This window comes from Panthera tigris, chromosome C1 (assembly GCF_018350195.1).
Source record: "Panthera tigris isolate Pti1 chromosome C1, P.tigris_Pti1_mat1.1, whole genome shotgun sequence".
NCBI classification, from domain to species: Eukaryota; Metazoa; Chordata; class Mammalia; order Carnivora; family Felidae; genus Panthera; species Panthera tigris.
The window spans coordinates 101,705,978-101,733,877 of record NC_056667.1 but is presented as its reverse complement, the minus strand read 5'-3'; the positions used below and the strand labels follow the sequence as shown (position 1 = coordinate 101,733,877).

The following is a 27,900-nucleotide window of genomic DNA, read 5'->3' as shown; positions in this document are numbered from 1 at the left end:
ATTAACTAAAAGTGACTTTTGAGATTATGAGTGGAAACCTTGGAAAAATTGAAGAATTAAAGTTCCATGGGAAAATGATCCCACTTTTCAAATGTTCAGTATCAAGTACTGCAGAGTAGATTAGAGTAAGTAGACGACTTTTAGTAAACTGAGCATATGCAGGTGGAACTGTTTATGGGGGCACATGAAGGTAGTTGTTCAAAATCAGATGAAGAATGACAACAGCAACACATGTACATGAGAGAAAAGAGCAGTGCAGCTCAAACTTAAACTTTAAGCTGTCTGTGATTGATGGGGAGGAAGGAGAAGAGGAGTCAGCAATCTAGACTAAGAATTTACCAAGCTCTGAGATGGAGTCCTAGAAACCAAATGTAAAAGGATTAAAATGATAGAAGGTCTGGTCAGAGACACTTCTACAGGAAAGAGAATTTCTTTATGATGAAATTTCAGACTGAACTTGACAAGGGGAAAGAAAGTCATTGTTCTTAGAGCATAGTTTCTGGGCGATAATTGGGATGCAAATTTTGTTACTAAGGGACAAGTAAGAAGTAGATGGAAGAGAAAGGGAAAGTATCTGTGAAATTAGGCCACAGTTAAAGAAGTTTGGTTGTGACTGAAGAAGAATTTGGAAAGGGAAATGGGGCTTAGTGAAAAATGTAGGTTAAGAGAGATTTGTATGTGTTTTAAGGTAAAGAAATAGACTGATTGATATCTAGCCCTCTAGAACATTTTAAATAAGAAATTAAGTCTTTATTAACAGTATGTCTAGTTTCACATAAAAATAAGATGTAGTTCTATATATGGACTTTAGGAGAGTAAGTCAGTTGTATATCATATTATCTCACCTAGAGTAAAAACCTCAAGCCTTCTTCATGGTGGTCTGCAGGCCCCTCAAGATCTGCCTCCCAGTTAACGGCTCTCATCTATTTTCTGCTACTCTTTTTCTTAATCCCTTTGGTAGAGCCACAGAGGTCTCCTTGCTGTTCCTCAAACATGCCGTGACTGTTTCCTATTTTAGGTCCATTGCATTTGCTGTTCCCTCTGCCTTGAACACACTTCCCTAAGTTACCTGCATGGCTAGTCCCTCACTGCATCAAGGTCTTGACTCAAATGTGCCCTCTAAGTGAGGCCCTCCCCAATTTTCCTATTTAAAACCAAAATACTTCATTTTATCTACCCGCTACCATTCCCAATTCCATCCCTTCCCATCCCCCTTTCCAATTTTATTATTTTTTTCATAGCACTTAACTTGACTGAACAAATTATGTATTTGTCTTTGTCTTCCCTTTCGAGAATTTAAACTCCACAAGTTCAAGGACTTCCCTAGCATTAAGACAATGTCTGGCATATAATAGGCACTTATAAATGTTTGTTGGATGAATGAATGAGTGCAGTATTCTTTGCAGAAACTGATGTGAGAATATTTTTCTTCATCATCATTAACATCGTTATTAATAAGCATGTTGGATGCCATATATAGAATTGGGTTTCATACATTTTCTTACCCAGGAGTTGGCAGATTTTCTATAAAGCACCAGATAGTAAATATTTTTGTGAGCTAAATGGTCTCATCACAGGTGCTTAGCCCAGTTATTGTAATGCAGAAGTAGCCATAGACAATCCATAAATGAATGAGTGTTGCTGTGTTCTAATACGACTTAATTTATGGACACTGAAATTTGAATTCTCGTGATTTTCAAATGTCACAAAATATTAATCTTTTTTTTTGACATTTTTCTAGCTATTTAAAAATGTAAAAACTATTTTCAGCTCATAGGCCATACAAAAACAGGCAGTGGGCCATAGTAGGCCTGCAAGCTGTATTTGCCAGCCTCTGCTTTCACCGGTTTCTTAGACATATCTTAGTTGAAACTTATTTTTCTGTACTTGCTAGGGAGCAAACAATGCAGATTAAACCCTAGTCTCACGTAATTCGGGAATACTCTTGGTTGGCTCCAGAAATGTTCATATTGTTTCATTTTTGTTTTCCTGGGAGCCTTATGTTTTCTTTATATGTTTATGATACTAATATTTAAATGAATCTGCATTCTCTGAGCAGATGCCACATGATAGTGTTGGGGAGGCGGTGGTGGTGCAATAGTCCAGGAACAAAGATGGGCAAAGCCCACCCAGGTTTAACAGTTTTCCATTATTTACAAGGTAAATAATTCCCATATGGGTAAATCAAGAGTTGTCAGCCAGGCATAACGCCCATAGGACTACCATTATGAATGAGAATTGTGTTCCAGTTTTGAACATCATCCATAACAGACTTCTTAAATAAGTTACAAATGCTTTTAATAATATAGCTCAGGGTTAATTTTAGCTATGCTACATTTGCAGTTTTTGTTCTTCCACTTAAAAAAAATCAGAAAATAACGTATTCTATTATCAAATCAAGCTGTGATTTGCATAAAGCACCATATTTTCCTCAATAAGTACAAAGGGAAAAAAAATGGTTTTCATTTGCAAAGCTTTTTAACATAACCCATAACCTTAACATTAGGCTTTCACATACTTGATTTTGTAAGTTTCTCACACCAGTCCCGCAATGTGGGTACCCTTTTCAACTATTTAAAATGTGAGAGAACTAACAGTGAAGTTTAGCAACGTGTCCAAGGTCGCCACATCAGGACTCACCCCAAACAGGTCTTCTGACCATATAAAGTGCAGACTCCTTTACAGAAACTTCAGCCAGTCTTTGGTTTTAGTGCTGTGCCCTCCCCTTACTACCTCTCCATCTCCTAGCTTCACCCGCTCATGATGATGCTCAAAACTCTAGCTGCTTCTGGCTCTGCCCTGCTTACTGTACACAGATCTGGGAAGAGGAGAGGAGGCTGTCACTAGTTACATGACTACCACTGGAGCTACCCACCAGCTCTGTTTCCTCCTCCAGGTGTGTTAGCTACTGCATACTTCTTCTGGGCAGGTTTGATCTCAGTTCCTTAACATCTGGTCCTCCTCCTTTTCTTAATAACTGGGACCTCTGAAGACCTCACCTTGCCAACTACTGGCTAATGAGACATGTTGGGTATGATTGAACAAAGGCAGGAAGGAGGAAAACACAACCCCAGTGCTTCACGTCTGGGCGATAGGGAGAATCAGGACCCAGAATCTGCACATTGCGAGCTGTGTTGGGAGCTGGTTTTGAGGGGAAAGATTTCGAGTTTGGTTTGTTTGTTTACTTATTTTTCCTTAGAGTTTGGTTTAAATGTGTCATCTTTAAGGTAATGATGGAGCAGCCTTGTAGACTTAGTTTTCTATCCTCCAAAAAGTAAAATAATGTAGAAATAGGTTTATTCAAATATCTGGGGCAATGGCCAAATGGTAAAATTTACAGTTAGAATCAAAGTCTTTGTGTTACTTTTAAACACTTCTTAAAAGCCTGTGTGGCTCAGACCATGTTGGGGAAAGCCTTTTTTAATGCTGTTTAGAGAATGTAGTATTGTCATAAATACTACACACAATTTGGGATGGTTGTATATCTTACGATTCAGTGGGTGGCATATAAAAAGCTCCCTCAACACACCATGTGGAGAATGTTACAGAATGTTATTCTTAAGTTGTTGTGCTTTCTTCACTTTGGTGTTTGTATGGTACCTTAGATATTTTTTATGTCATTTTAATTATATTTTGTGCTTTTTTAAAAATTTGGTTAAAAGAGCTGCCTCCTGTTTATATCTTAACAGATTTAAGTTAAACAGAGAAAAAAGCCCCTTTGAACCCTTTCCTACTCCTGTACCTCTTTTTTCTTTCTCCATCACAGGGAAATGTAACTCCACAACATAACCCAGAAATCTAGGTATAGGCCAGTCGATGTCTCAGTGGAAACACGAAAAGAAGAACTTACTATTTCTCAGTGCCTAATTGAGAGAAATCACATGGTATTTTATATATTTTGAACTGGAGAGGGTAAGAAAGTCAGTCCATGCATTATCATGTGAATCTTACCTTAATCCTATCAGATGGCTTAGTCAAAGTGAGAAAGCTAATGAATTTGAACAGGCAGGAATCAACAGTGGTGCACAAAAAAGTGGTGCACAACAGTTACGCCAATACCAGCCTGTATCTATGTGAAAAAAGCTGTGGCTCATTTTGCCTTTGATAAGGGTTATGCTGACTGGCCATGGCAGACCATGCTGGGTAACCCACCTGGTATTCTGTCACCTACCAAGACTCAAAAGGACGTGAGAGTGTGTGGTTAAGTTCTCTAAGCGCTTCTGAAGTAGGGCAGTTTTTTAGGTTGTACCTTTAGATCTCTCAATTCATGATCTAGTGTTTCTTGAATGGACTACACTATCTTGTTAAGCTTTTGGACTTACAAGAAGTCAAGTGTTTTCATGGACTCTTTTCTTTTCCATGCAGATGTCTGGAGGGCTTCTTGGGAGAATATTGTCAACATCGAGACCCCTGTGAGAAGAACCGCTGCCAGAATGGGGGGACGTGTGTGGCCCAGGCCATGTTGGGGAAAGCCACATGCCGATGTGCCCTGGGGTTCACAGGTGATGACTGTCAGTACTCAACTGCTCACCCCTGCTTTGTGTCTCACCCCTGCCTGAATGGAGGCACCTGCCATGTGCGTAGCCGGGACGACTATGAGTGTACCTGCCAAGTTGGTTTTACAGGTAATGATGTGACCCAGGGCCACGTTTTCCTATTCTCAGCAGATACCTTTCTTTATCGTCTTTTAGATCTTGACATGTTGCTCTTAAGGATCCTCTAACTCTGGTGCCTGTTTAACGTTATGGTAAGGAACTCGAGTGTTCCAGACAACTATCTTTAACTTCCTTTTGAGAGTTCTAAGAGGGGAGAAAGAGAAAGTGTCCAATACTCAGAAGTATTTGACTGCCTAAAGTGTATATATGTCAAGATGGGGGATCAGAACCGTACTTCACTGTCACTAGAAGAAAAGCCATCTGCACTATTGATTACTTGCTTCTTGAAATCTCTACCTAGACATTCAGGCCACTGGCTTTTCTGGTTTTCTGTGCTCTGTTCCGTTATGATTCTGCATTGCCTTGTCCTCATCCATTAAATTTTTGTGTTCCTTGGAACTCTGTGGTGAGGCCTCTTTTGAGCCATATTACAGCTTCCCCCCCCCCCCCCCCCCCCCCCCCGGGAACCTTCCTGTCTCCAGTGGCCTCAGCTGTCATTGTCTTCATCAGTTGCTGGTGACTCTTACAGTCATCCTTTTCACTCCACCCCCTCCCTGACATTCAGGCTCATACTTCTGACTATCTGTTGCATATTATCCTTGGAAATTTGACAGGTACCTCATACTCAACATGTTGATATAAATGGGTCGTAGTCAGATGAGGGACATGTAAAAAAATACTCCAAACTAGACTCCCCCTTTCCCTTATAACACTTAGACTCAGGCACCTGACCCAGTCCTTGAATCACCTCTCACCTGACTACTCCTCTCCATTCCTTCTGCTCTGTAGTTGAGGTCTACCCCGTCCATGTTGGTGATAGGTTAGCTCTCCACCTGGGCTCCTGCAGTCATTTCCTAACTGGTTTTCTTGCCTTTAGTTTCTCCCCATCTTGTTCACCTGTCACATTGCCACATCTTTGACCATAAATGCAAATCTTCTCACAAACTCACCTGCTTACAGTGCCTAATGACTTTTTATCATCCGCAGAATAAACTGCAAACTCTTTTATATGGCTTCCTTAGCCCATCATAGTCTAGGCCTTACATCTTTTTTTTTTTTTTTAAGTTTATTTATTTTGAGAGAGAGAAAGAGCACGAGGGCAGGTAAGGGGCAGAGAGAGAGGGAGAGAGAGAATCCCAGGCAGGCTCCCTGCTGTCAGCACAGAGCCAGTGCAGGGCTCAAACTCATGAACTGTTGAGATCATGACCTGAGCTGAAATCAAGAGTTGGATGCTTACCCAACTGAGCCACCCAGGAGCCCCAGCCTTACGTCTTTTTATAGCTTCACTTCCCACAAGCATCTAGCTCTAGTCACACCAACAACATTCTCATCATTTCCTGAAAATGTCGTACTTACTGTTGCTTCTATGCTGTTGCACACCCCTTTGCCAGGAATACCCTTTTCTGCAGTTGGTGATTGCCCAATGTTGTTTAAAATTCTGTCTTAGTGACTTTTTCCTATTCCTTTAGGCAGTTAGTCTCTATGTTCCATTATTTGATGTGTCACATTTTATTGTAATAATTTTTTTACATGTCTCTCATCTGCCTAGATCATGAGTTCTCCACAGGTGGGTCTGAGCTTTATTCAAAATGAACTGTAGATATTAATTAAGTTAGATGAGGAAAGCGGAACCATTCACCAGTTTGTCCCCCCCCGACACCAGCAATTATGTAAATCTTATAAGCAAAAGTTAAAAACATACTCAGTAAACTAGATTGGGTAGGTTAGTTTGGAATACTTTTTCTACTGATTTGTTATTAAAAGGTGTTGGTAAGGGTAGAGGATAGTTAGGATGATCTGTTATCTTCATCATGACCATGACAGCATCGATGCTATGATTCACTAAAGAGATTTGGTGGTTAAGAGAACATTTTTTTCCTGATTGTCAGTTTGGAATTGTTTTGCTCTGCAAGCAAAGGGAAGGCATACCTGTTTAAAACATTTTAATCCTCACTAGTGGTAATGGCAATAATGTCTTCTTAATAATTAAGATGTTAACTCTGAAATGATCCCCAAATTAAAGCTTCTTCTTTTGCCATTAAAAGGATCCTTTCTTGGTGTTCTGCAGGGCTCTGATCATTTTTACACATCTGCCACTTTTGTCTGTCTTCAGGAATCACCACAGGTTAAGTTACCCTTTTCTTTTTGTGGTAGCCCTATACCCCACCTAATCAGACCTTCTTAGCTTATCTGCACTTATAGTTGAAAAAACAGAGGTAGGAACTTAGTGCCTGTAGGTATCATATATGGGAAGCCAGGTTCAAGGACCTTTCTGTTTTAGTTATAGGCAAATATTCTCATATACACAGTTGCTAAAAGGAACCATTTTTATCTCTTCTCCACTGTAGATGTTCCTCTCAGAGGAATGAAGAAAAAATAGGAAGAGAAATTTCAGTTCCTCCTTTTTCTCTCTGCTTAGCACCCTGAGATACATGTGCTATGCCCAAAATTATACTGCACCTCTCCTGTTTGATTTGACATTCCTTGACAGACAGCGAGCACTTCTCTGTGCTTGTGTGTCACCTCCCTCTTCTTTTAGAAAAGCTGTCATGGCTCTTGTTTGTTTTAGGTTTTTTTTTTTTTTTTTGGTTTATTTTAAATTAAAAAAAAAATTTTGTTTTTATGAGAGAGCACACGCGCACTAGAAGTCTATATGAATACCAAATTTACTAATAGCATGGGAATATTTTTTTTTCTCTGTCTTTCTACCTCAGAGAATTTGCTTTGCTTTCTTGGAGTCATGCTTTAGGATCCAGCATATCAGTCTTCTGACCTCCTCTCATATTTTCCTATTTGAGAGTCCACAAGACTTACCTTTCTAGACCCTTTATTCTCACGATAACTTACAGCTTTTTTCATATATAAGTAGCTAGAGATTTTTCATCCTCTTCAAACACATCAAGCAATAATGTAGCAAGACCACAATTAAAATATTTCCCAGAATATGTATGTGGGTTTTATTTAAAGGAAATAGAAGTAGCACTGACTTGGTTCTGTCATATAAGAGATCTGTTTAGTAACTATGTATTATGGAAAAGATCAATGCATTTTATTCGCTCAAAGGACATGATTTGAGAGCCTCCTGTGGGGATCCAGCCCCTGCCCGTGTGGTAGGTGATATAGTAAAAGGAAACAGCAAATTTGGGGGGTGTGTATACATGTGCAGATCCGTGTGAGAGAATGAGAGAGAGCAATTTAGGGAGCTGAGAAGGGCAATAAGGTAACTTATGAGTAGAGTTGTCAAGTGGGAGTTTACTAGATGAACAAAAAGGAAGATGGCATTCCAAACAGAGGAGCAGCCTATGCAAAGGCAAGGTGTGAGACAGTAGATAGATCCAGACCTTCTTTGCCACCAAAGGGACTGATGGGCTCCTGTGAGGATGGGCTTCATATGACTAGCCTACAGTCCCCTCCATGTGCTCCACTGAGGCTTTGTGTCTTGGTTGAGGGCCTGAGGGAGTGCCTGTGTCACATGATCTTGAGGAAGCTCTGATTTGGGCTTCCTGTGAATTTCAAAGAGCTTAGGACATTCTGTACATAATAAATGATGTTGGATGGGTGGGAGATGTGGGATGTTGAGGATGAGACTGGCTCCCACTTCAGTGGGCAGCACTGAGTCTGTTCTGTTTCCTTAGGTAAGCTGTGCCAATGGACCGATGCCTGCCTATCTCATCCCTGTGCAAATGGAAGTACCTGCACCACTGTAGCCAACCAGTTCTCCTGCAGATGCCTCGCAGGCTTCACAGGACAGAAGTGTGAGACTGATGTCAATGAGTGTGACATCCCAGGACAGTGTCAGCATGGTGGTACCTGCCTCAATCTACTGGGTTCCTATCAGTGCCAATGCCCCCAGGGCTTCACAGGCCAGCACTGTGACAGCCCCTATGTGCCCTGTGCACCCTCCCCCTGTGTTAATGGAGGCACCTGCCGGCAGACTGGTGACTTCACATTTGAATGCAACTGCCTTCCAGGTAAGGAGAGCCTCCAGTGTCCTGGGATTGGGGGATACACCTCCAGCACAGAAGGAGGGTGGTGGGTGTGGCTCAGTTGCTGCTTTAGGAAATACCCTTCTCAGCAGGGAAAAGGGGAAATAAGAATTTTGTGTAGAGTGGGTTGCTGGTGAGGGAAGAGTTTTATGGGCCAATGTGGTCCATAAACTGAGTAGGGGGTAATTTAACATGTCAGAGTTTATGATGATGAGTGGCTAGGAAATTGTTTATTGTCCTTTTCGGAGGAACAGTAAGAAATAAAAGAAACAGTTCTGAGAAAGAAATAGATAGGCCTGTGGAATGGAAGGGAACAAATGAGAATTAGATGTTGAAAAATATGTCTGATTAATAAAGTACTGTAAACTGAATTGACAGTAATAGTAGGTGAGCAACTTTCCTATATGCTTTCACTTCTGAAGGAATAATAGATTATTTTCCTACCTACCTAGATGCACCTGCCTGTCCTTTTGTAATGTTCCCTGGGCTCCTGGCCCTCTCCATATGCTCTCTGTGACTTGGGGTAACCTTGCCCTGACTTGAAGCTAGAAAATTTTGGAACTGGGGTGGCACTCTCTTACTCAATGGGCACTTTTTGATGAATGCTGATGAATAAGGTATGGCACAACCATACATAACTCCAAGATAGAAGCCAAAAAAGGAGCAATGTATGGAAGGAAGCTTGGAGCCCAGCGTTCCATAGAGATGGAGAAGGGAGCAAGCCTGGCCAATTCACTAACCCCTTATAAAATGATGAGGAGGCTGAAAACAGAATTTTGATTGGGAACAGAACACAAGCAGCTGGAGCAGATGAGCAACAAAGCTCTGTTGCAACTAAGCAACAAAGATTCTGTTTTCATACAAATATCCTTAGTACAAAAACAAAAGAAGGAAAACTGTAGGGGGGAGTAATGTGCTAAGTAAGCAGAATTGCCTCAAAAAGAAGTTGTTCTAGCCACTATTTCAGAATGGGAATCTTAGAATCTGGTGTTGTGGATATGGTTCACATATCATGGGATTGTGTGTTTTATCTTTTGGGGATTAAAGGTCATATGTTGGTCCTTGGTACAAAGCCAAATGGCAATTTATTAATTTCATTCAGTAAAAATCTATTAACTGCCCCTGTTTTCTAGGCACTTGTACTGTCTGCTTGGGATAGGGCGATATAAGACACTGTCACATAATAAAAAACTTTATACCATTTAACTGTAAGCCACAAGAACAAGTTTTTAAATGTATTGCTTTCAGTTTCACTTTCAATGAAGAATAGATAAAGCAGTCATTCTAGACACTAAATAAATTTAATTGATAGAGTATTAATGTCATCCATATTGTCTTGTAGAAGAAATAACTGAAAGATATCTTTCTCCACTCCCATATTTGTTGGCTCTATTTTAAGGGTTAAAGAAGGAAACAGAAATGTAAACAATTTAACTTTATACATATTTTAATAAATAGTCCAAATGGTTAATAATTGAGGTGAGCACAATTTATTGTCGAAGGCTAAATGTGTTTTTTCAGTTTCAAGAAAATTACTTTTAATAGTTGCCCAGAACAAAAAGGTTGATTTGGCAGCGGAATACTGACGGGAAGTTAGAGAAGTCAATAAAGGAAGTTTTTAGCTAGGAGAGAGTGATTATTCACTCCCATAGTCTCTGCATTGTTATCCATTAGCCATGATAAGAACCTTAGGGAATTCTGAGAGTGTGTCCAGGAAAGGATCTGTCAAACGAGAATAGTATCTCCTCCTTGAGAAAGGAAATAACCAGGGATTCCACAGCTGAGAGGCTGCCAGGGCTCGTGGGATGGAGTAAGGAGATCTTGGCTATCTTTTATGCTCTGCTTGTAATTTAAAGCAAGACATTTGTTTACTCACTGATGAAGTGTGTGTGTGTGTGTGTGTGTGTGTGTGTGTGTGTGGGTTGGGTTTTGGGATGAGGATGCAGGGGCGGGGAGAAGAGTTGGCAAAGAGAAAACTAACATTTATTCAATGCCTTTTATGAGTCAGGCACTGTGCCAGGTACTTCTGCATCCATTAGCTCAATTACACAAAAACCTTGGGAATAGGTATTATTTTCTAGTTTTCCCAGGTGAAATAGCTCAAGTTTGGAGATGTTAAGTCATTTACCCAAAGTTGCACAGCTGACATGTGGTCGGGCTGAGTCTTAAAACCCAGACAGGTTATTTCCAAAGCCTGTGCATTTTACTGAATCACAGTGCACTGCTTGTCTATCCCTGAAGGTGCTTTGAAAATGTGTGAAACTTTTTGTTAAATGCTTTTGAGATGTTTGGGTTAAAAAAAAAAGTAGAAACTACTTCGAATTATGATCAAATACTTTTTGTTACATTCCAGCCTATGTATGGCACCATGCAGACATTTATAATAGTTAAGTAGGCTAGTTCTTGCCTTTCAGGGTCCCATGATCCAAAACAGATGACATTAGCTTAGACAATGGATAAAAAGAAATTTAAAAAGAATTCAAAACAATAGATGATGCAGTAACACTGTGAATAAATATGTATTTACACAATTTGTAAGATTTTATGCTCACTGTTTTTATGTCCCAGGTAGAGTTTGGAGAGTATTAACCTTATTTCCATACAGAGAAATCATGTCTGGAGATTATTTTTTCTTAGCAAGTCCTTTCCATAATGCAATATCATTCTCTTTGCCCCACCTTCCATTATGCTCCACACTATTTGAGAGACTAAAATGTTACTTAAAATAGTAATCAGTCTCTCGGGGCGCCTGGGTGGCTCAGTCGGTTAAGTGTCCAACTTTAGCTCAGGTCAGATCTCATGGTTTGTGAGTTCGAGCCCCATGTCGGGCTCTGTGCTGACAGCTCAGAGCCTGGAGCCTGCTTTGGATTCTGTCTGTCTGTCTGTCTCTCTCTCTACCTCTACCCTGCTCGTGCTCTGTCTCTGTCAAAAATAAATAAACATTAAAAAATAATAAAAAATAATAATCACTCAATGTAAATAACACCCTTATTTGAGGAGAATCATTATTTCAAATGAGAAATATTGAATTGAATTGAATTGAATTGAAAATATTCCTTATTCAAAGGAGAAATCAAGTCAGCAGGAGGGGAAAAGGTTTGGTAAGGTATTCTGCAGCTCCTGTGTGTGCTTCCTGCCACATTTCAAGTCTTTGCACTTTTAATTGAGGCCTACCCTGATCACCCTATTTCAGATTGTAACCAACCCCTATCCCCTTAATTATTGGCCCTGGTCTACTTTTTCTTTTCTTTTTCTGTAACACTTATCATCTGCTTAGTATATAATTTGTGCTATATAATTTACCTCATTATGTCTATTGTTTATTGTCTGTCTTCTCTAAATTCTGCTGCTTCTTTCTCTCTTCAGAGTAAAAGCTAGGATCTTTGTTTTTGTTCAGTGATGTACCCCAAGCACCCCAAAACAGTGCCAGGTTCATAATAGGCATTCAAATATTTATTGACCAACTGAGTTTTAGTATAATATCATAGTGTTTTGTTGTTGTTGTTTCAAGTTTTTATTTAAATTCTAGTTAGTTAACATATAGGGTAATACTGGTTTCAGGAGTAGAATTTAGTGATTCATCACTTGCGTATGACACCCAGTGCTCATCACAACAAGTGCCCCTCTTAATACCCATCACCTGTTTAGCCCATCCCCCACCTACCTCCTTCCATCGAAGGAAACAATCAACAAAAATATAGTACTGAGAATGTAATTTTGATCTCCTCATTTTCTTCCTGGAATCATATTCTCCTTTTGTTCTTGTGTGATATGATACTGGATAAGAAGAATTTTAGAGTACTTTTCAGCTCTGAAAGTCAGTGAACCAAGTTGGTGATTATATTCAAATGGTCAAGTTACAGTTCTTTTCCTGCAAAGGACAGACACTATGATTTCTGTGAGTTGATTTTTAAATTTTTATTATTGAAGTATAGTTGACATACAATGTTATATTAGTTTCAGGTGTACAACATAGTGATTTGACAATTTTGTGCATTACACACTACTCACCATGGTAAGTGTAGTCACCATCTGTTGCCATACAACATTATGACAGTATCACAGGCTACATTCCCTGTGCTGTACTTTTCACCTCCATGACCTTATTTATTTTATTACTGGAAGTTTGTATGTCTTCATCCATTTTACCTATTTTGCCCACCCCAACCCCACTTTCTTTCTGGCAATTACCAGTTTGTTCTCTGTATTTAAGAGTCTGTTTTGTTTTTTAGGTCCCACATATAAATGAAATGATATGGTTTTGGTGTTTCTCTGTCTGACTTATTTCACTTAGCGTATACTACCCTCTAGGTCCATCCACGTTGTCACAAATAGCAAGATTTAATTCCTTTTTATGGTTGAGGAATATGAGTTTAGTATTTTAGTATCATTGTAAGACTCAGAGGGAATTAAAACTGCAAAAACAACTCCTCTTATGTGACAGAGGAAGAAGTGTTTCTCCACAGAGGAAAGAAAAAAGGAATATATTCAAGAGGGAACTAATAGAATCAAACCAAGGAACCATGTTTTCGTCTTCTTGGATGATCAGCTGTTAATAATCCAAATCCTTCATGGGCTACCATTAAGTAAGTCTTTAGCAGAAGCCCCGAGGAGGGGCACTTAGCCAGAATAATTTTAACATAACAACAAAATAGAAAATAAATTATTGAATCATTGATTCCCAATACTTTTGGGTTAGGACCAGTTAGTGGGGAGAGAATGAGTTAGGCTGGTTTTGGGAAGCAGTACAAGTAATCAGAGAACAGTGGGTTGTTTGAATTTATTGGCCATGCCTTGTGAATTTACAGTTGGATTGGCCGGTCCCCAATGTACTTTCCCTTTTTCGTTCTCTCCCACACCTCTCTATTCCTCTATGATTTTTAAAAAAATTCATAAAAAGCTGTCTGATCTGTCTACTCCAAACAATGGAGGTTTATTCCTTATAAACTACCTCTGGACTGCACAGGGTGATCATATGTGATAGCCCTGTATCATTAAAATAAAGCTTAAACACATTTTGTGGTTTTTGTGTCTTCTTCGTTCTTGGTGAGCTTTAAAACTGTTAGAATTAATTCCCTCTTGCATTCTCATACGCCAGGGCCATGTGACTTTCTCTTGGGTATTATACTAATCATACTTTGGCAGGTTTCTCTGGAGCAGATGCAGAAATGATCATACCACTTTCCAGGGTGCATTATTTCAGTTCCAGTTTTAGTTGATGTTCCTGGAAGTCTTTCCTATTCTCCTGTGCTCAGTAGTTTGGACCATACTATCTCCTCAGCTTTCTATCACTTTCTTCCCCCTGTCCACCCCACCTTTTATGTAGAACACCTTTTTATATAGAACTCATGATGTGTCAAAGGCACCTATTTCACTGAAATTCTTTCTATGTTCCCAGTCCCCATAGGGATTAAAGACCTCCCTAAGGTCTTTTGGCAATCCATATACCTCTGGCACAGCACTTACCAAACTGATTATTTGTTCATCTTTCCCGTAGACACTCTCATTTTAACTCTTCCTGCCAGTACCCAACTTATTTGTGCCTGGCACAAAATTGAGACCCAATGAATAGTTTTCAAATGACTGAATTGAATGTGATAGAAGAGAGAATTCTTGTATTCCAGAATTAAAAAAATTAAACATATATACTGAATTTATTTCTCTTGAATTACCTTATTAATTTCTCTGACTTTTTTGGTGATCAAGTTTGAAGAGTGGAGATCATTAGGGAGATATCGAGGGAGGCGTGTTGGACCAGCAGCCTGGGAGGGTGGTGGGGCTGAGGGATCCATGGGCTGGTCATGAGCATCAGCTAGCTCATCTTGGCTCATTCTGAGCACGGAAGATGTGTGCCAAGAAAACCCATTGGACAGAGATGGGACCAGTTTGTTTTTGTGACAGATTTCTTCTTGGGAGGTTGGGGTGGGGGGTGGGGGGGAGGTAGCCCTATAGAACGTTTTTGCCTTTGTCCAGGTTTAGATATTCCTGGTTTTTTTCCTCACTCTTTCATCCCTATGGACTAAAGCTGTTCCTGCGGACTTTTAGCCTGGTCTGAGAGAATGCTAGTTGTGTCCTCTTCTCTTCTTTGTGCTCTCTTCTTTGTGCCTCTCCACAAGCCTTTCCACCCTCACACATCCCGGGCTCTGAAAATGGAAAGATATGGATGCTTTCTTGAGAGATGCTATTCTCTGTGTGGGATGACAAATTCAGAAGATTCTTTTCTGCTCCCCACCCTTACTGTCATCATTTATCAGTTACGTGGGCCATGGTTTTATAACAGCACAGTCTTAAAATGTTCCTTCTAAGTTTAATTTGTCTTCTTTTGGCCTTTTAAGGATGTGAATTGGCTTTAAGCAGTAGACTCCTTTTAGTACGGTCATGTGAGCCTCTTTGTAAGTCTGTTACACCCATCCCACCCACAGGTCTGGAGACTTGTCTGTTTCCCTTTCCTTTAAAACTTTAAAATATATTTTTAAGCAGTGATTGCACTGTAACTTATTCATATAAGCCTTTCCACTGCCTCCCCTTCTTGGGTAGACTTTCTTACAAGAATTTGCTAGCTGTTTCCAAAAAGAGGTCTGTATCTCTATTTTTAAAGCATAAATCCTCTCTTAACTCTGAAGGAGAACTAATTTGGCTTGAGTTTTCTCAGACATGGGAACTTTTAACCTTAGGTCAGTTTTTCACATTTTTGTAAGGGAACTCTGGGGTCCGCAGACAGCATACTGATTGAAACTGGTTCAGTACTGACTCCTACCTATTAGGCATGTAAACTTGGATAAGTCAGCCATGTGGCCCTCAACTTCTTCATCTGTAACATAAGAGGATTAGAGTAGGTAAGTTCTAAGGGCTGCTTTGATTCTATACATATATAGTAGTATTAATATGTGTAGATTACTTATTATGCATCAAGCACTGTTTTAAGTGCTTTCCGCCTAATATAATAGCTTTATTGAGATATAATTTGTATACAATATAATTTACTGTCTAAAAGTGTAAAATTGAGTGGTTTTCAGTGTATTCACAGATGTGTAACCATCACCACAAGTTTAGAGCATCTTTATCACTCCAAAAGAAACCCTGTACCGTTAGCACTCACATTGCACTGGCCCCTGATTCTCCCCCAGCACTGGGCAAGTACAAATCTACTTTGTCTCTATCGATTGGTCTGTTCTAGACATTTCATGTGTGATGATTGCATGGTTGGCTTCTTTCACCTAATGTTTTCATGATGTTTTCAGAGTTCACTCATGTCACAGGAGGTATCAGTACTTCATTCCATTCATGGCTGAAAAATTTTCCATTGTACATACAGATTTACCACATTGTTTCCCACTTTTTAAAAATTGAAGTATAATTAACATACAGTGTTGTATTAGTTCAGGTGTAAAGCATTGATTCAACAATTCTACACATTACTCAGTGCTCACCACATTTTATTTATCCATTCATCGGTTAATTCACATTTGGGTGACTTCTGCTTTTTTGACTATTATGAATAAGGCCACTGTGAACATTGTTGTACAAGCTTTTGTGTGGACATGTTTTTCTTTCTCTTGGGTCTATACTTGCTGGGTGATATGGTAACTCTGTTTAACCTTTTCAGAAACTGCCAGACTATTCCAAAGTGGCTACACTATTTTCCATCCCAACCAGCAGTATATGAGGTTGTTACTGTCTGTCAATAACACTTATTATTGTCTGTCTTTTTTATTACAGCCATCCTAGTTGGTGTGAAATGATATCTCATTGTTGTTTTGATTGGCATTTCTGTGATGGCTGATGATGTTGAGCATCTTTTCATGTGCTCATTGGCCATTTGTGTATCATATTTGGAGAAATGTCTATTTAGGTCCTTTACCCATTCTATAATGGGCTATTTGCCTTTTTATTATTATATTACTTATATTGTATTTTTATTATTGCTGTAAGAGTTCTTTATATATCCTGGACACAAGTGTCTTATTAGATACATGATTCACAAATATTCTTTCTCATTCTGTGGTCTGTCTTTTTACTTTCTTGATGGTTTCTGTTGAAGCCCAAATGTTTTTAAAGTTTGGTGAGCTCCAAACTTTTTATGTTTTCTTTTGTTGCTTGTGCTTTTAGTCATATTTAAGAAAGCTTTGCCTAGCCTGAGTTATAGAGATTCACTCCTGTGTTTTCTTTTGAGAGTCTTAACAGCTTTAACTCTTAAGAGTTTGAGTTGGTGTGGGAAAGGGGTTCAATTTATTCTTTTGTCTGTAGATATTCAGTTGTCCCTGCACATTTACTGAATTTAGAGCAATATATATCTAACTTGTTTACTCTTTATAGTAACCCTTTGAGGTAGGTCCTGTTAATTCCCCCAGGGAGGAAAGAAAGGTCACGTATCTTACCCATGTTCACTCACCTACTGCATGGGCAAACTAGGCAGTTTGTCCTCAGAGGCCATGCTCTAATTACAAATTGACTCTCACTAACCTGCCTTCTTACCTACTTACCTTTGACAGGGAAGAATAACCTTGAAAATAGTCATAAAAAGAAAACATTTTATTTCTTATATGTTGTGGTTTACTGAAATGCTTCTGCTTTCTTAACCTGTCTGTGGTTGGTGAATTCGGTTAGTTGTAGCACTGGCTAATACAAATTCAGGGTCACAGTTTCAATTCCTAATAGTTTGACGACAAGGGCTTTATCACCTCTCTGACACTGTAGTCAACCGTATTAGTCTTAGTCACCAGACAGATCAACTTAGAGGGAGGATAGCCATTACTAGTTCTAGAATACCACTGGACCACACAGGTTCTAGCAGTGGTGGGCCAGGAGCCCTACTTCCCTCTCACACTCTAAAACTGTATTTTTAAGTTTTCTAAAGAATGTTTCCATTAAGAGCATGAGAGTAGGAGCAAAGACCTCAGGTCTTGTTCAGACACTGCTACTTGGTGGCTCTGCAGATTTGCCCTCACTTTATCTTAATTAGGGGTGGGCTTAAACCAGCATTGTCTGACCTAGTTCATTTGTAGGACTTTCATATGATTAAACAGATGTGAGTAATATGATAAATTTTTAAAAGTTGGAGTCTATAAAAATTTTCGTAGTCTTTCTCAAGCTTGCTTAGTGATTCATCTGCTTGAATGGACTGAGTACCAAATGCCTGGAGAAATAGAATTCTCTTTAGTCAAGCTTTCAATTATCCCCATCTTCTATGAAGTAATTTCCTTTGGTCTCTCGGTAAATTTTTTTTTTTTTTTTTTTTTTTTTTACCATTTGGTTTATACCCATTTACATGACTGTCACTTTATTCAGAGAAATCAGCCATGTTGCAGTGTAACAGAACAAATGTAGAATATCACAGTAGCTCGTGGTAGGGATGCATAAAGCAAGATGTGATTGATGTCTGTCCCGCTCACCAGGCTGTAAATAACCCAGAAGCAGGGACACTCTGTCTCTTTTTACTCACAGCTATATCCCCAGTGCCTAGTTTAAGACCCAATAAGTGTTTTGAGTGAGGAAGAGGAACCTTAAGGGACATTTTGAAGAGGCAAATAGTCATACTATATTTCAAACAGGAGACTGTTCAGTTGAACATTCAGTTTTAAGGCTGGTAGTCTTCTATTTTAATAGCTAAGGGATTTGGCAGCAAGGAGAAAGAAAAGAAAAAGCTCAATATATAAACTACAGAGAAACACACTGTGGGCAGTTAGGATGAAGCTTGGTGTGCTGGTTTCACTTTTCATAAAAGAGAAAAATCAAGAGAAAGGAAATAATGCTATAAATGTGCAGAGCAGGAGGAAGAATTTGAGAGGCTGGTAAGTTTAATTAGTAATAATGCCATCCCATTTTCAGACAGCTTTTTACATATATAATGTACTCGTGATACGACACTCATAACAACCTAGGAAGACAGGTTGCTCAAGTGGAATCAGCCTCATTTTACAGATGAGGAAGCAAATTCAGAGTTTGTAATTTACCGTGTTCAAAAGCTTGTAGGTAGTGAGATTGGAACTTGACCCATATCTTTAGACTGTGAGCTTAGTATTTTTCTTATGTTCCTCACCCCAACCTCAAGAAAAAAGTAACTGAATTTAAATTTAATTAGGTGATCTTTTATCTGTTCTCCCTATTAATCCAGCATGGAGCAGGGGAAAATCTACTCCCCTCCCCCACTTTTTTTAAGAACCAGTGAATAGTTGTCCAAGTAGACATTTATCTTCAGTGGGATTTTATTTCATAAAAATACTTTGAAGTACTTGTGAGGTAACTGTGAAGGCATGTCATGTCGTTGGCATAATGAGTCACTTTAACCGTCTAGCTATTCTTGAGGTAAGAGAAGACAGAAGATTGGGGGATTTTTTGTTTGGTGAGTCTGTATGGTGAGCAGATACATAGTTGGCCAGCTGCTGGCTGTTGAACTGAAATAATGAAGTAGGTCTGTTCTGATGACCGTGTTCTGTGGAAGAGCTGATCACTTCTGCCTGAGAATTCATTATTTTTTCTTGTTCTTCTGTAACCAGGTTTTGAAGGGATCACCTGTGAGCGGAATATTGATGACTGCCCTAACCACAAGTGTCAGAATGGAGGAGTTTGTGTGGACGGGGTTAATACTTACAACTGCCGCTGCCCCCCTCAGTGGACAGGTATGCACGCTGTGGTGACTCAGTCAGAAGGGGAGGTGGGTTGGTGACCAGAGGCAGGCTGCTAGTGAAGTGAGCATCTTTTCCAAGGCTCTCTGTGCTACATCATTGGGTATAGTGCTAACCCCATATGTTCTCTTATTATGTTCATTTAAAGAAAAATCTTTTTACAGGTATTTATTGGGCAGCTGCTCTGAACTCAGCACCATGCTGAGGTGTTCTGGCAGGTATGAGGGAAGGGCATGACTGACAGACTCTGAGGTCTGGGAAAAGCAGCACATTGCCTGGAACATAGCAGATACTTAATAAATATTTGAGAGGAAGAGAACATAATTAACTATGAAAATATAAATGTTCTTACCACACTTACAAACAAATGGTTACTATCTGAAGTAATGGATGTGTTAACTCACACATATATCAAATCATCACATTGTATACTCTAAACTTCTACGATGTTATATGTCAACTATATCTCAGTAAAGCTGGGATAAAACCTACAACTCGTTAAGTTTTGGTGTAGTATCAAAGAATAATCATAATTGTATGAAAAAGCTATTGAAATACTCTTCCTTCTTCCAACTAAAAAGTGAAAATAAGTTATACACACTACAAGAGTTCAGAGCTTATTCATGGACAGAAATCTGTTTCATCTTATTGTCATGTCCTGTAATTATGCAAAGGATAATTGCAGGGCAGGTACTGTTGATGACATTATTATTTAAAAAAATTTTTTTATTTTTAAGCATATTTATTTTTGACACAGAGAGAGAGTGCAAGCGTGAGCAGGGGAGGGACAGAGAGAGGGGGAGACACAGAATCCGAAGCAGGCTCCAGGCTCTGAGCTGTCAGCACAGAGCTCGCCGCAGGGCTCGAACTCATGAGCTGTGAGATCATGACCTGAGCCGAAGTCGGACATTTAACCAACTGAGCCACCCAGGCTTGATGACATTATTTTTATGACACCCGTCTACATTTCTAATTTTTTTCCTTTTTTGTATCCCCTTTTGCACATACGATAGATTTTTCGGCCTCTGACATTAGAAGAGTAGTCTTGCTTAATTTTACAGCCTCTTGGAAGTGTCTGATGTTGTCTCAGGCAGATTTTCCACTTATTTTTGAAAGTTAAGTGATTTTATGCAGACATTTGGTTCTAATTTCTGTTTACATCTGTTTATCTAACTGAAAGTGGAAACAATTAAGAGCTGATTAAGTGACTAAGAACTGAGCCCTTTTGAGAGAACTTGATGATTTAATGTGGAAACCCAAGAATAAGCTAATGTTATAAGGAAGAAACTCCAGCACCAGGGAGGGATTTTGCCCAGCAAAGAAGTCTTAATGTTGGATTGCCGCCATTACTACCTGGTATTCTTTAGTCTCCAAATTGCTTTCCCTTATCTGTAGCAGCTAATTATTTAGAGTACTCTTTAGATCTGTACACTATGAATAGAAAAAGATTAAAAGGGTTTAAAACTTTAATAACATGATTTCCTGGAAGGGCACACATTTTTGCTTTTAATCCCCAGATTGTTCTTTTTAATACTTTTCTACTGGGTTTCCCTAGTATTGGACTTCCTCTAGAATTTCTTCTTGGTGTCTTGATCCTAGGACCTCACTCTCAACCCTCTGCTCTTTCTGTCATATTCTCTCTCCTCTTTAGCTTTTGCCATTTCTCTGGTAGGTTTTTTCAGAGACCATTTTTTTCAATTCAAAAAAATTACTGCGAAGTAATGATAATAATAACTGGAAAAATTAAAATTTTTCTCTTTTTAATGATCCTTACAGTGATATTGGACAGGATGAGATGCTTGTTGGGAATTTGACCCCATTCTAATAATCTCCTTGCCCTGTGGGAGAGTGTCTCTTTGTTATATTAGGCACTAAGGCTTCTGATGCCAATAAAGATTAAATGCTATCGTGATTTCATTGCTGAATTTTCTTTGATACTACACTCAGTTTTCTGCTTTGATATTAACTAGGAAGGTGCACTCTTGGGGAAAGCTCTGCCAGTGAAATGATATTTTAATACAATTTCATACCCCAGGATTTTTAAGAAGTACCTCTTTATATGAACATCCTTATAGGATGTTTCTTTCTCCATGTGTGTGTGCATTTTTTTAGAAAGGTTGGCAGAAATGCTGGATAAGTTCACTGTGGCAATATTTATTTCTTTTGATGTGCTGTCATTTAAAGTGACTCTCAGTCTTCGGTTTCCCACCACAGATTTCCTTCCTCTTTTTTCACTCATGCCAATTCTTTGATTTCTAGTGGCAGCCTTGTTTTTTTTTTTTTTTTAATTTTTTTTAACACTTATTTATTTTTGAGAGACAGAGACAGTGTGAGCAGGAGAGGGGCAGAGAGAGAGAGAGAGAGAGAGAGAGAGAGACAGAGAGAGAGAGAATCTGAAGCAGGTTCTGGGCTCTGAGCTGTCAGCACAGAGTCTGACGCAGGGCTAGAACTCATGAACCGGGAGATCATGACCTGAGCTGAAGCCAGACACTTAACCGACTGAGCCACCCAGGCGCCCCCAGTGGCAGCCTTGTTGTTTGCTATCCCCATCACTGACAGGGTCAAGTCCAAGGTCCTTCCTCTGTTATATGAATTCCTTCCTGGCCCCAGCCCTGTTTGCTTCTCCATTCTTCTCATGTATCCAACAGCGCTTCATACTCCAGCGATAAGAACTGCTTCCAGTTCTCCCACATCTAACCACATCCTATGTCTTCACTCACACAGTTCTTTTTCTACAGCTTTCCCTTCTCCGCTCCTTTCCCTGTAGTCCTCACCAGTTTTGCCTGCCTGGTTTAGTTCAGGTGACTGCCTCCTTCGGGGAATTTTCCATGACCTCCCTCCAGGTTGAGCTAGGTATTCTCTGGGTTCTCTTACTACCCCATACATTCATCGGTGACAGTGCTCGCCACATTCGTATTGGCTTTATTAAATGGTTGAGGTGAGGAAGATACTGAGTTATGGGGTGACTGAACTATTGTTGAGGACACCACTTTCTAGAACTCTTTACAGACCTTTGTTCTCAGTAGCATACAGCTGAGCTGTTCACCATCCCAGCCCTCACCTCATTCTGAGAAGAATAAAAAGAAAATTGGGCATCACAGTGTTCCTATTTCTATTGATATCAGAGCTATAAATTCAGATTAATATTTTCTGTTTTATACAAATTAAAGAAATGAATGGGACTGGGCTGGGAGTTAACTAATGTTTGTTAGTAACCAGATAATGTGCTAATTACAGTGTTTTATTTTGTGTGTTCTTTGTGATAACTGTATTAGGGGTAGTGTTTATTAAATATGATGATGGATATTTAGAAGGGTTAAACAGTTTACTCAAGGCACATAGTGGTTGGGTTAGGGTTTGAATCTAGACTTGTTGAACTCCAAGTCTGTGCTCAAATCTGTGGTCTTTTTTCTATACAAATTGACTCTATGGGTTGTTTTTTAAAATTTTTTAAAGATTTTGAGCCTTTTTATTTTATTTATTTAAAAAAATTTAATGTTTTTATTTAGTTTTGAGAGAGAGACAGACAGACAAACAGAGCGTGAGCAGGGGAGGGGCAGAGAGAGAGGGAGACACAGAATCCAAAGCAGGCTCCAGGCTCTGAGCTGTCAGCACGGAGCCCAACGTGGGGCTCAAACTCATGAACTGTGAGATCATGACCTGAGCCTGAAGTCAGACGCTCAACTGACTGAGCCACCCAGGTGCTCCTGAGTCTGTTTAATAGACTAAGTTCAATTTACAGTTCTATTATTTTAGAAAATGGTGATTCATTCTTTGGTTTTTTTTCCATTTTAGAAATTTTCCTGGTTACTTTGAAATTAGAAGTCAATATTGAGTTAATATTTTATTCAGTCTGGTGATTTTTTTTTTTTTTTTTTAACTATATCCAAGAGCCTTATTGCAGCTTTGTTCAGAACTCCTCCTATAATTTGTAGCTGTAGAGTTGAAGTATGAACTGTTATTTGATCTGGCTTTTGATGCAATAGTAAAGAAGGGTTGGAGTTATCTACTAGGAGAGGAAATGAAGTTCTAGGTATCTGAAAAAGAATGGATGGGATTAGGGGCGCCTGGGTGGCTCAGTTGCTTATGCATCTGACTCTTGATTTTGGCTAAGGATGAGGTCAGGATCTCATGATTTGTGGGTTCGAGCCCCATATCACACTCTGTGCTGACAGTGCAGAGCCTGCTTTGAAATTCTTCCCTGTCCTGCATGGCACTGTCTCTCAAAATAAATAAATAAATAAACTTAAAAAAGAATGGATGGGATTACATAGTTGAAGAAATTAGGTATCACTTTGAAATAAAGGAGATTTGTAAATTTGCCATGTTTTTTTAATTATGTTTTTTATTTTAATTCCAGTGCTGTTAACATACAGCATATTAGTTTTAAAATTTTTTTTAAATGTTTATTTATTTTTGAAATAGAGACAGAGCATGAGCGGGGGAGGGGCAGAGAGAGAGGGAGACACAGAATCCTAAGAAGGCTCCAGGCTCCGAGCTGTCAGCACAGAGCCTGACGCGGGGCTCGAACTCATGAACTATGAGATCACGACCTGAGCCTAAGTCGGATGCTTAACTGACTGAGCCACCCAGGTGCCCAGCATTATAATAGTTTTTAATGACAGGAGCCCGATAGGTACTGTGTTGTTTTATAACTGCACAGATGCAGAAGGTTTGGTCTTTTGTAGCAAGTTCTGGGCTTCAAGATGACCAGAAATGTTTTCCAAGTCTTTTCATGGTTTGATTTGGGATAAATGAGTCAGCTTCCTTTTCTTCAGAAGGCTTTATTTGCTATCCATGGAGCTAATATCTTTTAGTTACTTTATTGGGGTATTGGGAGAATAAATGGCTCAATGAAAAGCTTTTTGAGCCTTTCATTTATCATGTAAATTAAATTTCATTTAAATGTAATGGTAAATTACAATTACAACTGTGAATTGTACTTTTCATGTAAAAAACATTGTAGATCCATGCTGTTTGATACGGTAATCATTAGCCATATTTTGCTGTTGAGTATCTGAAGTGTGGCAGGTTGAATTGAGATGTGCTACAGCTGTAAAATACCTGATTTTGAATTTTTTAAATAGTTTACTTATTTTAGGGAGAGAGACAGAGACAGAGTGTGGGTGGGGGGAGGGGCAGAGAGCTAGGGAGACACAGAATCCGAAGCAGGCTCCAGGCTCTCAGCTGTCAGCACAGAGCCTGACGTGGGGCTTGAACTCATGAACCATGAGATCATGACCTGAACCGAAGTCGGATGGTTAACTGACTGAGCCACCCAGGTGCCCCTAAATACCTGATTTTGAAAATTTAGCATGCAAGATAAATGTAAAATGTCTTGCTAATAATGTTTTAAATATTGGTTAGATACCAAAATGATAGTGTTTGGGATATATTGAACTAGATAAAATAAGATATGAAAGTTGGTTTCATTGGTTTCTTTTTCCTTTTTTTTTTTTTTTTTTTTTTTGACAGGAGACAAAGCAGGTTTATTAGGGTTCTGGGGCCAAGGATGCCTAAGGCCTGAGTTAAGGCAGCTCAGCTGGTTCTCATGGCCCAAGGGGCAGGTCAGGGCAGTGAGAAGGGGTGTCTTTTTCCTTTTTTTAAGTGCTAGCAGAAAATTTTAAATTATATCTGTGTGTTTCATGATACTCCTGTCAGACAGCACTACGTCAGGTGGAAGGGTGTTCTGTAGGCATTACCATTGCTGCTACTGTGCTGGAGCATCATCTCTGATCCGGGGGAGTAGAAGGATAGACTTGCAACTGTCTGCACAGGGGGGGTTGGGTTGGCCTCATCAGAAGAAAGCATGTCGGCCTTGTTCTGGTGTGATTTCCACATCAGTTTGGGACAGAACTGTGTTCTGATTTAGTCTTTTCACCTGACATGGCCGTCTAGAATAGTATCAGTTTGTACCTTCAAAAGCTACCACTCTTCTGGATGAACTAAAGCCCAGGTGAAAGAAAGAAATTGGTGTTGGGGGTTGGGCAAATGGTTTCCTTTTTTATAGGGATTTTATTGTAGAGAGAAGTCTGAGTAGTTGGATATTCCTTTAGGAAATGGAAATAAACCTAAGGATTTGATGAAGCCTGAGCACAAATGTCTTTACTATTACTGTATTTGGCCCCAAGATATCTTATGAGAGAAGTTCTGCTCTGGCAGATATCCACTTAAGAGAAAACAAAGTTATAAAAGGCCCCCAAATTAATTAAAGCAGCGTAGATTAATGTTTTGTCTACATGGATAGCTATTTGGATTTTCTTTTTAAAGGTTCATTTCCTTCAGAATTAAAGTTGCCTCTAGACTCAACTCACAAATTCCTCTCTGGCAACTCTTGGTTTGGGTTCACTCCTAGGGCAGACGTGATTTATTTTCCTGTGCTTGTTATTAACCCAGAAATGTAATTTCAGCTTGGGCTTGGAATAGTGCTCTGGGACTCTAAGCAGAAGTGAACAATGGAAGTTAGGTGGACATGAGTCAAATAAAACCAACCACATTTTCTCTCCACTCTCCTTTTATAACATGATGAGCCCGAAGAGTTGGTTACAATTCCCTTTATTGTTAGTTGCTCCAATTTCAGTAAAAACTTTTGGCATGAATCAGCAAGTGCATATTGCCAAAGGTGGTGCATGAGCTCCTGTGTCTGGGAATGGAGTCTTTTCGTGGCAGTATTTTGATTTTGAATTAGATGTCTCATTTCAGTCTCACCTCTGGTTGGTGACAAGCTGCTCCCTAGGATGAGACTTTTGTCACAACCACTTCTCTGTTTGTTAAATATTGTAGGATTGGAGGGTTTTGGTTGAGAGTGGAAACTATTCGTATCTGGGACTACACAAGTGTTCTCATTTGTATTTTGCATGAGGGAACGGGAACGTAAATCTCCCATTTCAATTTCTCTGCTGTGAACTTGATTGTGAGGACTTGATGAAAGCCTGTTTTCTGGAATTCTCCTTCCCCACCCAATTTCAGTTTTCTGTCAGCTGGGCAGACTGTCAGGGTGCTGACCTGAATCACCCTCGTCCCAAAGGTCTCAGAGTTGATGAGTGGTCATGTTGGTGTGAACAGGGGTGAGTAGTTAGGATAGCTCCCCACAAAATGCAGGAGGCGAGAATGAGGGATTTTTTGTGCCCCGGTGGTCCATGACTCCATGTCCGGCATTGGCTGTCTCCAAGGCTAGATCCATTTTCACTTCATGGCTTTTCAAGCTCCCACAGAATGGTTGTAAGATAGCTTCTATAACATATTTATTGAATATACTGTTATATCCAGTATACTATGCTGGATGCTATAAGAGACACAGAGAAGAAAGAAATCAATTCTTTTAAGAGTGGTCAAATTCACTAGGAAGAAAGAAGAAAGTCTATATGTAACCACAGTAGGAGGTAGAAACTATGAATCAACATGAGTTTGAAAGAAGAGATGGATAGGAATTGGGGGCCATCTAAGTAGTTGGTTGGATGAAGGGGGAAACAGAGCAGAGTTAGCTTCTGTTTTGAATCTGCATAATGGGAGAATGTGGATTCTACTGACAGAGACAGAAATGGACTAGAGATGCTGGTGAGTTTTCCAAGAGGAAAACACTTAACAGTAAGACCCGGGAGGTCAAAATTAGAGGCAGGGGCTCTAGACTCAGATTTTGAATGTTGCTTTTGTTTGCCCTGGGAATGTTTCAGGTCTGTAAGGGAAGTGTGTGGTGTGAGAACAGAAAGTTTGGATCTAAATTGTGAAAAATGTTCACATTTCAGAAAATGGAGGAGGAAAGGGATCCAAAGAAGGAAGGTGGGGGAAGGGGATGTGTGCCTGTTGGGAAAAGCTTTGCCATGACAGCATCCCTGAGCCAGGGGCTGCATTTTAAGACTGTGCCCTTGACTCAGCTCTGCATGCTTCTGTGGTGGCATCTGTGATATTTTACCACTGTTACTGGTTTATATGCTTACCTCACCTGAGAGACTCTCAGCCTCTGGAGGATGGGGGTGGTCTTACTTATTTTGGCATTCTCAGGACCAATGGTAACAAATAGTAGTTTTTGAATGAATGACCACCAAGACACTGAGATAAGAATGATAACTGCAAAGAGTTAGTAAGCATTTTTGAGGTCATTGGAAATCTTCCAAAATGTAGTTTCAGTATAAAGGAGAGAAGGAAGCCAAATTGCAAGGGGTTAAATTGGGAGGGGGGGAAGGTGGGTGTGGAGGAAGGGGGAAGAGTGGGTGTAGATCACTTAAGAGTTTTGTGAGCTAAAAAGGGGAGAAATGCAGGGCAGTAGCTGTAGGGGACAGAAACTTCATTCATTCATTCATTCATTCATTCATCATGCATTCATATGATAGACCATAGAACCTAGGCTAGATGAAGTAAGGCAGCTAGAAGGGGGTTGGCTAATGAACTGGGTTATTTAGGAGGGCTTGACTCTTACAAGTGTTAGTAGGGGATAATTAGGTGAAATGGTTGTTGGGAATGGGAAAGGAGGGAAATGGGAAGTTATCATCAGAGTTGAAGTACCAAATTTGAGAACTTAGGGTTGGAACAATGAGTGTCTCATAATTAGATCCAAAATGTGAATGTGCTTGTGATATGGAGCAGATATGGAGGCTGTTGGGTTGAGAAAAATAAGAACTCTTGGCTTAGATGACC

The 27,900-nt window shown here is 39.6% G+C and overlaps 1 protein-coding gene across 2 annotated transcripts in view; it reads left to right on the top strand.

The window, feature by feature from the left end:
• NOTCH2 (notch receptor 2) overlaps positions 1–27,900 on the top strand; it is a 163,821-nt gene that overhangs the window by 64,853 nt on the left and 71,068 nt on the right. For both annotated transcript variants that reach the window (XM_042993905.1, XM_042993904.1), the window contains exons 3-5: positions 4,366–4,625; positions 8,291–8,626; positions 19,138–19,260. In XM_042993905.1, the coding sequence (XP_042849839.1) occupies positions 4,366–4,625; positions 8,291–8,626; positions 19,138–19,260 (719 nt within the window). The remainder of the gene's footprint in view (positions 1–4,365; positions 4,626–8,290; positions 8,627–19,137; positions 19,261–27,900) is intronic.